Here is a 12999-nt window from a genome sequence, read left to right as displayed (position 1 = left end):
GGCCGCAGCATGTTTTTTTAAAACTTCTTCCGTTGCGTCCGTGCTCTCCTCTAAGTGCTGCGGGTTTTGAAGCAGTGCTTCTACCGGTGGAAATCTCGCGGTTTTTCGCTGCGGCCAAACCACGAGATTTCCACCGGGAATCCTCCCCGTGTGAACCCAGCCTTACAATCCGCAAAACAAGGACCAAATACGGCGCTACAATACGCTCATCTGGAAGCGGCCTTAATGCTGGAAATTATGTATTTCAATGCCCAACTAATTGATTTAGTGACACTATTAAACCCGTTGCACGTGTCCTTTCCTGCCAGACACTGTCCTTTACTCTAAACATCATTCATGCTAATTAGGGACTCTTTTTATTGAATAACCCATTTAACTAAACGTGGTTAAGAGTAACGCAATAGACTGGAGACAGTAATGTCCTGCACTACTAATCTGGGAGGAAAAATGTTATGTGACCAATTTGTCGACAATGTTGTCTGAAAGGTCAAGAAAAATGTCTACAGCCTTCCACCCCCACAAACTATGTAGCTCATTTTGTGTCTGTTTACTACATTATCCGCCTGTGAATGGTAACTGTTGCTCCACCCTGTACATATGTATATGAGTTGACTCATAGGGTGTGGATATTGGCAAGCTAAAAACACATAGCTTCAGGCTATCAGTTCATCATGAGGGTGCTAAACAATAATTGGAAAGCCACAGGTTGTTGGACATCACTTTCAGAAATCCTATAGCATCTGGTATGTTACAATATAACGAGGCTACAAAGCTAATCTATTGGAAATATGGTGAGTGTTGGGAAATGGTGCATATTCTTGGACCCCATACAAGTACATATTCCAATGTACAGCAGAGGTAGTGTCATTATATATCAGCCATTTTTGAGTTTCCATCAGTGTTTGTTACATTGGGGCATCTTCCATTATAACGTAGAGGCCGTGGTTAAACTGCTTTCACATCTGCGTTGGGGATCCCATTCTCCTACTCCATTCCAGGAGCAGGAAAGGGGAATCCCCTGGCCGAACGGGACCCATTGCATAAAATTGCGTCTGTTGGGTTATTGCTCAACTGTCCGACATTTTACAGATCTGTATTTACCCAGTAGAAAATAAAACCAATGAAGGCAAATACAGATCAAACAATGATAAAATACCAATGACATATGTTTCTAATGTCATCTATAACACATCCGTATTACAGATATGAGGTAATACGCTCGTCTGAAACTGCCCTCTATACACACGCTATATCATCTTGATATCAAGCTCTGTTATTAAATATCCAGTGTCTTGTCCTTTAAGTAATCAATAACTATAGTTCTATGATAGGATAGTTTAGAAAGTTCTTGCAACAGAGAAGAGATCCCAACAGGTCAAGTTTTCAGGTATTCCTTAGAATTACATAGGTTAACTAATTAGTATCATTGCCTCAAAAATGGCCAAAAAAATTCTCAAAACCTGTTGGAGAAACATGAACTCTATAGTTGAGAAACACAGATCTACACAACCTTCTGCTATAAGAACAATGAGCAGAACATGGATGAAGAAGAACAATTGCGCTTACCTTCTTCCTTTGGAGGCTGACATCGAGTTTCATGGATGCACACTTGTTCAACGTGTTCAGCCGCCTGGAAGCAAAGACACAGCCTTGAATTATTAGATGGCTGACGGAAGACAAGGATCTCATATGTTTGCCAATTTTCCGGCGTTTCCAAGCCTGGCCTCCCATCTTCTGTACAGTTTTCACACAAGATCAAAATGCTTAAAGGATAAGTCCACGTTTCTCTAGTGTAACTTGGCGACAAGTCTTGCTGACATTTAGCCTGAAATCCTCAGCAAATGTTGATCTAGTAACTGTATCATCAGTTGGAGCCACTTCAACCTTTTCAGAATGCATTGTGTATTCTGAGCTAACCTATAAATTCAGTTAGGTGGGAGGGGCTTGGCAAGTAGTCCAATTACAGCCAGCAGAGGTCTTCTGACCCTCCTAGGCCCATTGCATGTTATGCAATGTGTTTACACAAATCAGCATGTACATTTGGAGTCTTAATTAGATCACAGTTTTCTAGAGAATTATTTGCATGAAGCTAAACCCGTCAACCTATTTCTTAATCTCAAGTAGTTATCTGCAGCTATTGAACCCATCCGTTTACAAATTCTTGCCAGATTGCTGCAGCATGCAAACCAATGCAGGGGATTAAGATTTCATTTACTGGGATGATTCTGGATTTAGCCTCAAATCTCTTCAGCTGCATAACTTTTTTTTTAGTATCTTTACTGTAAAGCTAGTGACATTTACTATATACTGTAACTGAGTTTAGGCAACACGGCTATAAAAGAGAGGGAATATATAAAATATTTCATAGGAGTTTATCAAATTATACATATATTACTATAGAATATCTTTAGCGTTCAGACTCTTGCATATGGAAGATCCATGTGTAGGAAGTTGCACACAGAGTTCCTGCAGTTCCATACTAGGCCTCCTTCACATGAGCGTATGCGTTTTTACGGTAGTCCACACTTGATTTTTCAAGTGAATGAAGAAAAGCCGCGATCGAATTCCGATCTTAATTAGCGTTTTCTCGTCCATTCACATGCCTGGGTGAAACGTATTAGCCAAAAAATATGCTGCACCCTGGAAATCCCTCGCTCAGCATAAAGCCTCGGAATGACTTCTAATGCCTATGTAGAGGCATCTGTAAGCTGTTCCCTGCATTGGACGGTAAGAAACCAATGCTTCGGATGGTCATGATTTTCGTCCGACGTATAAACTCGGCTAAAGAGCCATGGAGAAATGCTTGTGTGAATAAGGCCCTACAGAGATAGTCCATGGTGCTCTATATTGTGCAGAATAGATGTGTTGACCCTTACTAATTCGCAAATTTCATTAAGGAGTCAAATTTCTTCTGAAACAGTTTTGATACACGCTCACGTAGTAACGCAAATTTGTTTTTCTTTTCGGAGTTATTCATCTTGCGCCAGTCATCTTGGAAGATCTTGACCCAAGAGGATTAAAGAGGTTGGCCACCTCATATGTAGTCAGGTCAGGAGATTGGTTACGGGGGACATTTAGAACTTATAGTTTTCAGAATAACAACTATTTTGTACTTCTCTGAAGCCATGACCCCTCATCTTCTCCTCCGACCACTGCAGCTTCATCCTACAAATGGCTGCTAATGGAAGGGCATGTGACACAATCCCGAGTATCGGCTGCACCCGTATAGATGCACAACATCTGCGCCAGTTTCCTGCTCATCCAGGAAAGATATTGGAGCTGGTACAGTGTATGTGCTGCTGAGAGACGGGATTACGTCACATGCTTATCATCAGTGGCCATTTGCAGGATGGAATAGCGGCAGTCAGAGGAGAAGGTAAGCCTCCAGTATTGACTCTTCCGACCTGAGTATATTTAAGGTGGTTAAACAAGTCAACCACTTTATATATAGGCAAGTTAGGAGAATGGATACTAGAGACTCGCCATGCTGACCACTGCAGCTATGTCCTACAAATGGCCGCTGACGCAGGGTCATGTGACATGATGCCGTCTCTCTGCGGCTCCCATTCAAGTCTACTGTACCTGTGCCAATCTCTTTTCTGGACAAGTGGGAAACTGGCTGAGACACGGGGCATCGTAATGTGAGCTGCTGATAACGAGGATCGCGTCACATGCCCATCCATCAGCAGCCATTTGCAGGAAGGAACGGCAGCGGTCAGAGAAGAAGACAAGGAGGTGTGGTTTCAGAAAGGAAAACGCTGCTCTTCTTTCAAAGACTACATATTAGTAATGAGCCTTTTACACCGGGCGATTATCGTTCAGATTCCTGCCCTCCCATGGAGACGCGTGCAGCGACTGAATGACTGAATGAGAGTTGTTCAGTCGTTCAGTTTCCGCATGCAGAAAACTGAACAACGTGTCGTTCCGTGTAAACAGCAATCACTTCTGAATGACTGTCTGCTTCCTGTGAATGGAAGCGGGCAGGGGAAGAATGGTCCCCGGGCTGCTCCACCTCCATGCCGGCAGCTCTTTGAGCGATGCCAATGATACTCGCTCCTGTGTAACAGTACAGGAGCACGTATCACTGGGATGAGTGTCGAGCATCATTTGCCTGAGAGCTCATCCCGTGTAAAAGGGCCTTCAGTTGTAAATATCCTCAATACCCTCTATCTATCCTGATCTGACTAAATATAAGATGTCCAACCAATTTAACTTTGCCTTAGGTCAAGATAATTCAAGATGACTTGAGCAGGTTAAGAACTGAAAAAAAACAACAAAAACCAAATTAGCATTACTCTGTTGATATAGGTGGCCCACTCTTTTAACCCTTTCCAATCCCCTGTCTGACATCTAAAGACATTCTGATTGAAGGCTCTACAGCTCCGTTGTCGGAAGACGTCCGTCAGGGTATTCTTAATGTATATTACTGGCCGCTCTGTTGTCGGGGCCCTCTCCAGCATGTCTCATACTGCAGTACTGGCTCTAGCCAGAAGTTGGCACCATTGTATAATAGCAGAAAGAGAAAACCCCATAGGAAACCCTGAATCCAAAATTGGATTGCAAAGGGTTAAGGAAGGCCACCCCTGGATTATGAAATTATGCAGCATGCCACATTTTTTTATTTATATAGGAGGCCCCATTTTTACTATAGAACCCCATGGCTACTTGTTATGCCCCTCCCTATAGCAACAATAGGCGTCTAATATGACAAATTAAGTAGGTGCAATAATGAGCCTTTTGTCACCATACGTGCGATGTTCATACACAGTCAGAACCACTGCCTTATCAATGTGTAGATGGCCACCTTTATACAAAGGGACTCTCAGCAGTCAACTTCAGAACAGATTCCTAATTTTTTCAAGGCACCTAATTATATGGTAGAGGTATTTAATGTAATTAGGTCCAATTATCTTGGGTCATTAAAAACAATAAGCACAAGTAGTAAGTGTGAACTGTACAATGATATAGTCACAACAGAGTTGATTTAAGGGCCATTTACCCTGGACGATTATCGCTCAAAATTCATTCAAAACGAATGAAAATGAGCGAAAATTGTTCAGTGAAAATGCAAAAAAATTGTTAACTATTCATTCACTATTCGTCAGTCCGCATTAAAAACTATCGCTGGATCGCGGGCTTCTCTTCGCGTGTAAACCCTCCCTGCCCCGCTTCATATAGAATGTGAAATCGCTGAGCGAGAAGCTCGTGATCCAATGGTGATCACTTCACTAGTGCTAACGACCTTAGCGGTGATGTCAGTGCCCGTGCAGTCGTTTACCCGACTGTCGTCCCGTGTAAATGGGACGTAATGCAAGTTCGCACAGTAACATTTCTTTAATTTGGCATCTGATAGTCCGGATTTTATGGCAGTGGACACTACTTTTAGGGCCATAATGTCTTCACACAAGTAGTACTAGTAACGTTATCACACGCCTGCTGGGTAACATTGTGCATAGGCTCCAGATTATTATATTATTATTGGGTATCTTGGAAAATTGATATACATAACTGAAAATTGTCATTGTGGCACAGATATATATCTTTCAACAGATACCGCATGATAAGACTGGTTGTATCGAGTAATAACAGACAACGTGTGAAAGTGGAAAAGGAAGTTCATAACACTATTGCATCTTTGGCAACTTGAGTAGATATGAGTGTTTTACATAATTGTAAAGCCTCATTGAGGCTACATAGAGACATCAATACTTCTAAAGGTGGCCTTATCCAACAGATGTACCTCATAAAGATAAGCTAATGGTTCACACATACAATACAAGCATTATCACAGTTTCACTGGAACTCTGTATCAGCAATGCACTTTACCATTGAACTACTACGGAGACAAATCCCTTCTTCTCCACAATAGTATCCCAAACTACAAAGGATCTGGATTATTTCATCTGGATAATCAGGCTATCTATAGGTCCAAATCTGAATGCATTGATGTTTCTTATTGTGGATATTATTAACCCCTTAATGACATGGCCTATTTTGGGCTTAAGGACGCAATGATATTTGGCGGATTTTCTTCTCCATTTATCAAAAGTCATAGCTTTTTTTTTTCCATCGACATGGCCGTATAAGGGCTTGTTTTTTGCGTAGCGAACTGTCGTTTTTATCGGTGCCACTTTTGGGTACATAGACTATATTGTAAAACTTTTATTTTTTTTTAATGATAGCTGGGAGAGAAGACACATCAATTCTGCCATAGATTAAATTTTTTTTTTACAGCGTTAATCATGCAGCATAAATGACACAATCTATTTTTTCTGCGGGCCGGTCGGTTACAACGATACCAAAATTCTTACATTTTTTTTAGGTTTTTCCACTTTTCTGCAATATAAAACCCTTTTTTTTGGAAAAAATTTTTTTCTAAATTGCTGCATTCAAAGTCCTGTAACTTTTTTATTTTTTATGTACGGAGCTCTATGAGGGCTTATTATTTGCGAGATGAGCTGTAGTTTTTATTTGTACCATTTTGGGGTACATAGGGCCTTTTTGATCACTTTAATTGCGTTTTTAGGGAGGCAAAATGGCATTTTGCCTCAGTTTTTTAGCGTTTTTTAAACGCTTTTTACCGTGCACACTCAAAAGCATGCGCAGCTTATTGTATGTGTCGTTACGGAAGCGACAATACCAAATATGTGGGGTTTTAATTTTTTTTTTAACCTTTTTTATGGTAATATGAGAAAAAGCATAAAAAAAAGGTTTTTTGAACTTTTTTTGAACTTTTTTTAATTCATTTTTTAAATTTTTTTTTTCACACAACTTGTGTCCCCCTGGGGGACTTTGACTACAGTACTGCTGATCGCTGTGATAAGGCATGGCAGGGCTACTGCCCTGCCATGCCTTATCACTTATACAGCGATCATAGGCATTGGCAGTACAGGATGCCAGTGTTTGGTGTCCTGTTGCCATGGCGACAGGCCGTGCTCTCGCGATAACATCCCGAGAGGCGGCTGAAGACACAGAGGGAGCGCGCTCCCTCTGTGAACTCTTTCCCTGCCACGATCTACTTAGATCGCGGCAGGGAAGAGGTTAACAGCGGGGGCACATCTCTGATGCCCCCCACTGTTGCAGCGGGACGCCGGCTGTGACTGACAGTCGGCTACCGCTGCGGGATAGTGCGAGATCATATGTGCTCTCACGCTATCCCCAGGACGTAAGTTTACGCCCTGTTGCGGGAAGTACCCCACTTCCAGGACGTAAACTTACGCCCTGGAATGGGAAGGGGTTAATAAATAGCACCAAAATATTCAGCAGATCAGAGGATACATATTAAACTAATAAGTAATGTGAACAATAGGGGTGAGGATCTTTTTTGCAAGAGTTTACAATCTATGAAGATGAGACTTGTACAATAGGTACAAGTGCTTGTTTGGTACAATGGTTCAGCCATCTCTTACACAAAAAGTAGTCAAAATGACTGATCCAGCCCTATATCTCAATCCTGGTGTCCTATATTGAAATAATACTAGCGTATTAGAATAGAAAGTTGAAAATTGAAATCCATGATGTGGAGCCCCCAGTGGAACCTACCACCATGTAGCATATCCATGCCTTCCTATTTAAGTATGCTACTGTTATTTTAATATAGGACTCCAGTATTGAGATATAGCGCTGGATCAGGCTTTTTGACTACTTTTTGTATAAAGATGGCTGCACCATTGTACAGAAAAAGCACTTGTACCTCTTCTGTCACCTGTGTTTCCTCGTAGATTGTAAGCTCTTGCTAGCAGGACTCTCAGCCCTAATGTTCACATTGCTTATTAGTTTAGTATGTATCCTCTGATCTGTAAAGTATTGCGAGATATGCTGGTGCAAATTTTTCAATAGAAGTGTCAGCCAGAGTTTTTTCAGTTCCTCCGTAAAGAGAAAGGGCCCTTTTACACTGAATGCTTATCGTTCAGATTCTCGCTGGATCACAGGAATCTGAATGATAATCATTCAGTGTAAATGCTAACATGATTTGAATGATAATTCATTTGTTGTTTGGATTGTGCAAGCATAAAAATCAAATGACGTTCAGTAAATAGGCAGTCGGCGGTCATCTGCCTGTTTACTGTGAATGGAGATAGTGTAGATTTCTGTGTTGGCGCCTATCTCGTACCACTAACATCACTATAATATCAGTGTAAGCATGCATGCCATGCGTATGGCTGCCACGCGTATTTGAGCTGGATGAAGTATGGGCTGGATAAAGTATGATCCAGTTTGACCATGGGAGTTCGACAGGGTAGGAGACTCTGCCTAAATACTTTACACTTCAAAGCTATCGCTAATGCTGTCACTTCTGTTCTCATTCTTGCTCTCAGTTTCAGAACTTCTTTCAAGTGCCAACCGTTGGGGCACACTATTCACATTAGCCCCTCTCTCCTGCCCTCACCTATGCACAGCTCGCATGCACTCTTTACCTTCTTGCTAAGCCTCAAACCCCCTAATACCACTAACAAACATAACAGTCGACCTCATAAATCTCCTAATCATCTGCTAACCCTCACTATCCTGCTGTTACTAGCTGCTGGGGATATCTCTCCCAATCCTGGCCCACCCTCCACTGCTCCTAGCTATCACTCCCTACCTGTCTCACTAATAAAATCCCCAAGCCCAACTGCTAGCCCATGCATACCCTACCCTGACTCCTTTAAATGTGCACACTGGAACTGCCAGTCAGCATGTAATAAACTCCCCACCATCCACGACTTTTTTACTGCTGCTAAATCTTTAAATCTGCTAGCTCTCACAGAAACGTGGATACAGCAGTCTGACACGGCCTCCCTTGCTGCACTGTCTTACAATGGCCTGCAGTTCTCCCATACCCCGAGACCAGATGACAAGCGTGGCAGAGGAGTAGGTGCTCTTCTCTCCCCGAAATGTACCTACCAGGTCATCACCCCTCTACCCTCACTCACTTTTCCATCCTTTGAAGTACATATGCTACAGCTTTTCCATCCGCTGTCCATGTGAGTAGCAGTTATTTATTGCCCCCCAGGTGCTGCTCGCCTGTTTTTGGACCACTTTGCTGCCTGGCTCCCCTACTTCCTATCCTGTGAAATTCCAACCCTCATCTTAGGTGATTTTAACATCCCCACTAATGACCCCAACTCCCCATCTGCCTCTCAGCTTCTTTCGTTCACCTCCTCCCCTGGTCTCTCTCAACTCACAGCCTCTCCCACTCACAGGGATGGCAATACTCTTGATCTGGTCTTCCTCCGTCTCTGCTCTGCTTCCAACTTCACTAACTCCCCTCTCCCGCTCTCGGATCATAACCTCCTCTCTTTCTCAGTCACGCTCCCTAACATCTCTCCAGACCCACCTACCTACCGTACCTACAGGAACCTTAAGGCCGTTCACACCCAGGACTTTGCTGAATCCCTACAGTCCTCTCTGTCCCCTATCTCTCTCCTCTCCTGCCCCAACCTGGCTGCCGCTCACTACAACACCGCTCTCAAACATGCCCTGGATGAAGCGGCCCCCCCCAGGACCCGAGCCATCCGATGTAGAATGCGGTAACCCTGGCTCACGCCTCAAACGCGCTTCATCCGGCGGTGCTCTAGAAGTGCTGAACGGCTGTGGAGGAAATCACAAACGTCCGCAGACTTCCTCCACTACAAATTCATGCTCAGAACCTACAACCTCGCCCTCCACCACGCCAAAGAAGTCTACTTCACCTCTCTAGTCTCCTCACTATCGCACAACCCTAAACGGCGCTTTGATACTTTTCACTCCCTGCTCAGCCCTAAACCGCAGCCCCCGGTGACAGATCTCAGTACCAAAGAGCTGGCTGCTTACTTCAAAAAGAAATGACATCCGTCAGGAAATAACTTCCCAATCCCAGACTAGCCCTGACCCTAGTCTTGTCAGCACTGCATCTAACTCCTGCTCACTGTCTGTACTCAGACCAGCGACAGAGGAAGAAGTCACCAATTCGCTCTTCTCTGCTCGCCCCGCCACCTGCACTAGCGACCCCCTCCCCTCACACCTCCTCCGTTCCTTCTCCCCAGTGATCATCTCCCATCTCACCACTATATTCAACCTCTCTCTGACCTCTGGCATCTTTCCCTCTTCTTTCAAACACGCCATCATATCCCCACTGCTAAAGAAGCCGACTCTGGACGCGACTGATGCTGCCAAGTACCAACCCATCTCAAACCTCCCCTTCATCTCCAAACACCTGGTTTACTCCCGCCTTGTAAGCTACCTATCAGAGCACTCTCTCCTAGACCCCCTACAGTCTGGCTTCCGACCTCAACACTCGACAGAAACTGCCCTTACAAGGGTATCCAATGACCTACTGACAGCCAAATCGAGGGGCGATTACTCCTCGACCTCTCCGCAGCATTTGACACTGTTGACCACAAACTCCTCCTCAGTATGCTACGCTCCATTGGCCTAAAGGACACTGCTCTCTCCTGGTTCTCCTCCTACCTATCTAACCGCTTTTTCAGTGTCTCTTTTGCTGGCTCTACCTCCCCTCCTCTTCCTCTTGCTGTTGGAGTCCCCCAGGGCTCGGTCCTCGGCCCCCTTCTTTTCTCTATCTACACAGCCCCTATTGGACAAACCATCAGGAGATTTGGCCTCCAATACCACCTGTATGCTGACGACACCCAGCTATACACCTCTTCCCGTGACATCTCTGCACCTTTACTCCAAAACATCACCAACTGTCTGTCTGCTGTCTTTAACACCATGTCCTCTCTCTACCAAAAACTAAACCTCTCTAAAACTGACTTACTGGTATTTCCACCCTCCACTAACCGACCTCATCCTAACATCTCCATCTCAGTGTGTGGCGCCACCATAACTCCTAGACAACATGCCCGCTGCCTTGGGGTCATATTCGATTCTGATCTCTCTTTTACCCCCTACATCCAATCTCTGGCCCGAATATGTCAGCTGCACCTCAAGAACATCGCAAGAATCCGTTCTTTTCTCACTGTGGACACGTTAAAAACGCTTACTGTTGCCCTCATCCACTCCCGGCTCGATTATTGCAACTCATTGCTGATCGTCCTCCCCTGCACCAGACTCTACCCTCTCCAATTCATCCTAAATGTGGCAGCAAGGCTCATCTTCCTGTCCAGCTGCTACTCGGATGCCTCTGCCCTGTGCCAGTCACTGCACTGGCTGCCCGTTAAATACAGAATTCAATTCAAACTCGCTACCTTCATCCACAAAGCCCTCCACAGCGCAGCGCCCCCCTATATCGCCTCCCTCATCTCAATCCATCAACCAGCCTGGGCTCTCCGCTCTGCTAACGAAACCAGACTGAGCGCCCCTTTAATTCGAACTTCTCATTCCCGCCTCCAAGACTTCTCCAGAGCAGCACCGGTCCTCTGGAACGCACTACCAAAGGCTACCCGAGCAATCCAGGACTCGCAGAACTTCAGGCGTGCTCTAAAAACGCACCTCTTCAGGGAGGCATACTGCATTCCCTAAACAAACCCCTCTGTACTCCGCCTGATAACATGCTCCCTGACCTATTCACTGCAATCCCTGCTAGCCATTATAAACCGCTCCTGCAGTCATACCGATTCTGCCGTCACACGGCTAAATGTCTGACCATTGTCTATGTGCATAACATCGCTCACTCTCCACCTTGCCATACAGTGCACATCTCGAGCCCCTTTACCTTCTGTATTACCCCACTATTCGTAGTATGTAAGCTCGTTGGAGCAGGACCCTCACTCCTATTGTATCCATCAACTGATTACTACATGTAACCGTGGTTCTGTAATGTTTGTACTTTTGTCTTTCTGTATCCCCCTGTATATGTAAGCGCTGCGGAATATGTTGGCGCTATACAAATAAAGTTTATTATTATTATTATTATCTCCTACTTCTGCTATAATTTATGCCAGTTTCTGCCATAAGTTATACATAAATGTGGTGGTCTTGGGTAGCCATTACAGATGAGTGAATATACTCGTTTCGAGTAATTACTCGATCGAGCACCGCGATTTTCGAGTACTTCCGTACTCGGGTGAAAAGTTTCGGGGGGCGCCGGGGGGGGGGGGGGGGGCGTGGCGGAGCGGGGGGTAGCAGCGCGGAACAGAGGGGAGCCCTCTCTCTCTCTCCCTCCCCCCCACTCCCTGCTGCAACCCCCCACTCACCCACGGCGCCCCCCGAATCTTTTCGCCCGAGTACGGAAGTACTCGAAAGTCGCGGCGCTCGAGCGAAAAAGGGGCGTGGCCGAGTAGGTTCGCTCATCTCTAGTAGCCATGCCTCCTCTTGAAAACTTCACCCCCTTTACAAAAGTGTCGAGGGCAGCGCAGAAAAGTTGCAAAATTTCAGTGCAAGTGGGACTTTCCCTAAAATTTGCGACTTTTCTAAGACACATTTCGTCTGTCAAGGCTTTTGTAAATGTCCTCCATAGCCATGATATGATATGATAAACTATCTCCTGAAGATAGGTCATTAGTGGTGTTGCCTGTAAAACCCCTTTAATGGTCTTGTAGGCTTTGAGAGACAGAATAGCTTTGGATCCCGTGTAGTTGAACCTAGAGCTGTTGTCACCTCTTTCTCCCACACAGAATAGAATTATAATGGACAGCTCTTGGCCAGGTCATACACCCCTCCCCATCCTTCTCCAGGCTTGGAGATCTTTGCATCTGGAACATTGCTAGTTCTACTATGGCCCCGAGCTATGTTTCCTGCTAGTCAAATATTTCACAAAAGTGTATCATTCTGTTTAGACATATTGTCTTTCTCACATTTTCATCCCATATACTTTTGTCAATGTTCTGGTCTCCTGGGGTTTTCATTTACACATCATTAAGGATTCTGTAGAAGGGGTTAGGGTTTGGGTGTGACCACACTTTATACAAAGAAGGGCGGTAGATTATATGTTTATACTGATATTTTAGCCTAGTTTACTGTGCAGACAGTATAATGAATGAGAATGCAGGCGATGACTTGGGGAGCCCTACATGCAATTTATGTGTATTCTCGTAGACGGATTTTCTCATGAGTCGGTCAGTTTACATTGCTCATACG

At 44.6% G+C, this 12999-nt stretch overlaps 1 protein-coding gene across 4 annotated transcripts in view; it reads right to left on the bottom strand.

Annotated features, from left to right (window-relative positions):
• STARD13 (StAR related lipid transfer domain containing 13) overlaps positions 1–12999 on the bottom strand; it is a 305534-nt gene that overhangs the window by 20314 nt on the left and 272221 nt on the right. For all 4 annotated transcript variants that reach the window (XM_066582869.1, XM_066582888.1, XM_066582879.1 and 1 more), the window contains one exon: positions 1567–1630. In XM_066582869.1, coding sequence (XP_066438966.1) covers positions 1567–1630 — 64 coding nt within the window. The remainder of the gene's footprint in view (positions 1–1566; positions 1631–12999) is intronic.

The sequence above is a fragment of the Eleutherodactylus coqui genome, chromosome 1, assembly GCF_035609145.1.
Source record: "Eleutherodactylus coqui strain aEleCoq1 chromosome 1, aEleCoq1.hap1, whole genome shotgun sequence".
Taxonomy (NCBI): Eukaryota; Metazoa; Chordata; class Amphibia; order Anura; family Eleutherodactylidae; genus Eleutherodactylus; species Eleutherodactylus coqui.
Note: the sequence above shows the minus strand (reverse complement) of the source record. Positions and strands in the feature narration are given on the sequence as shown.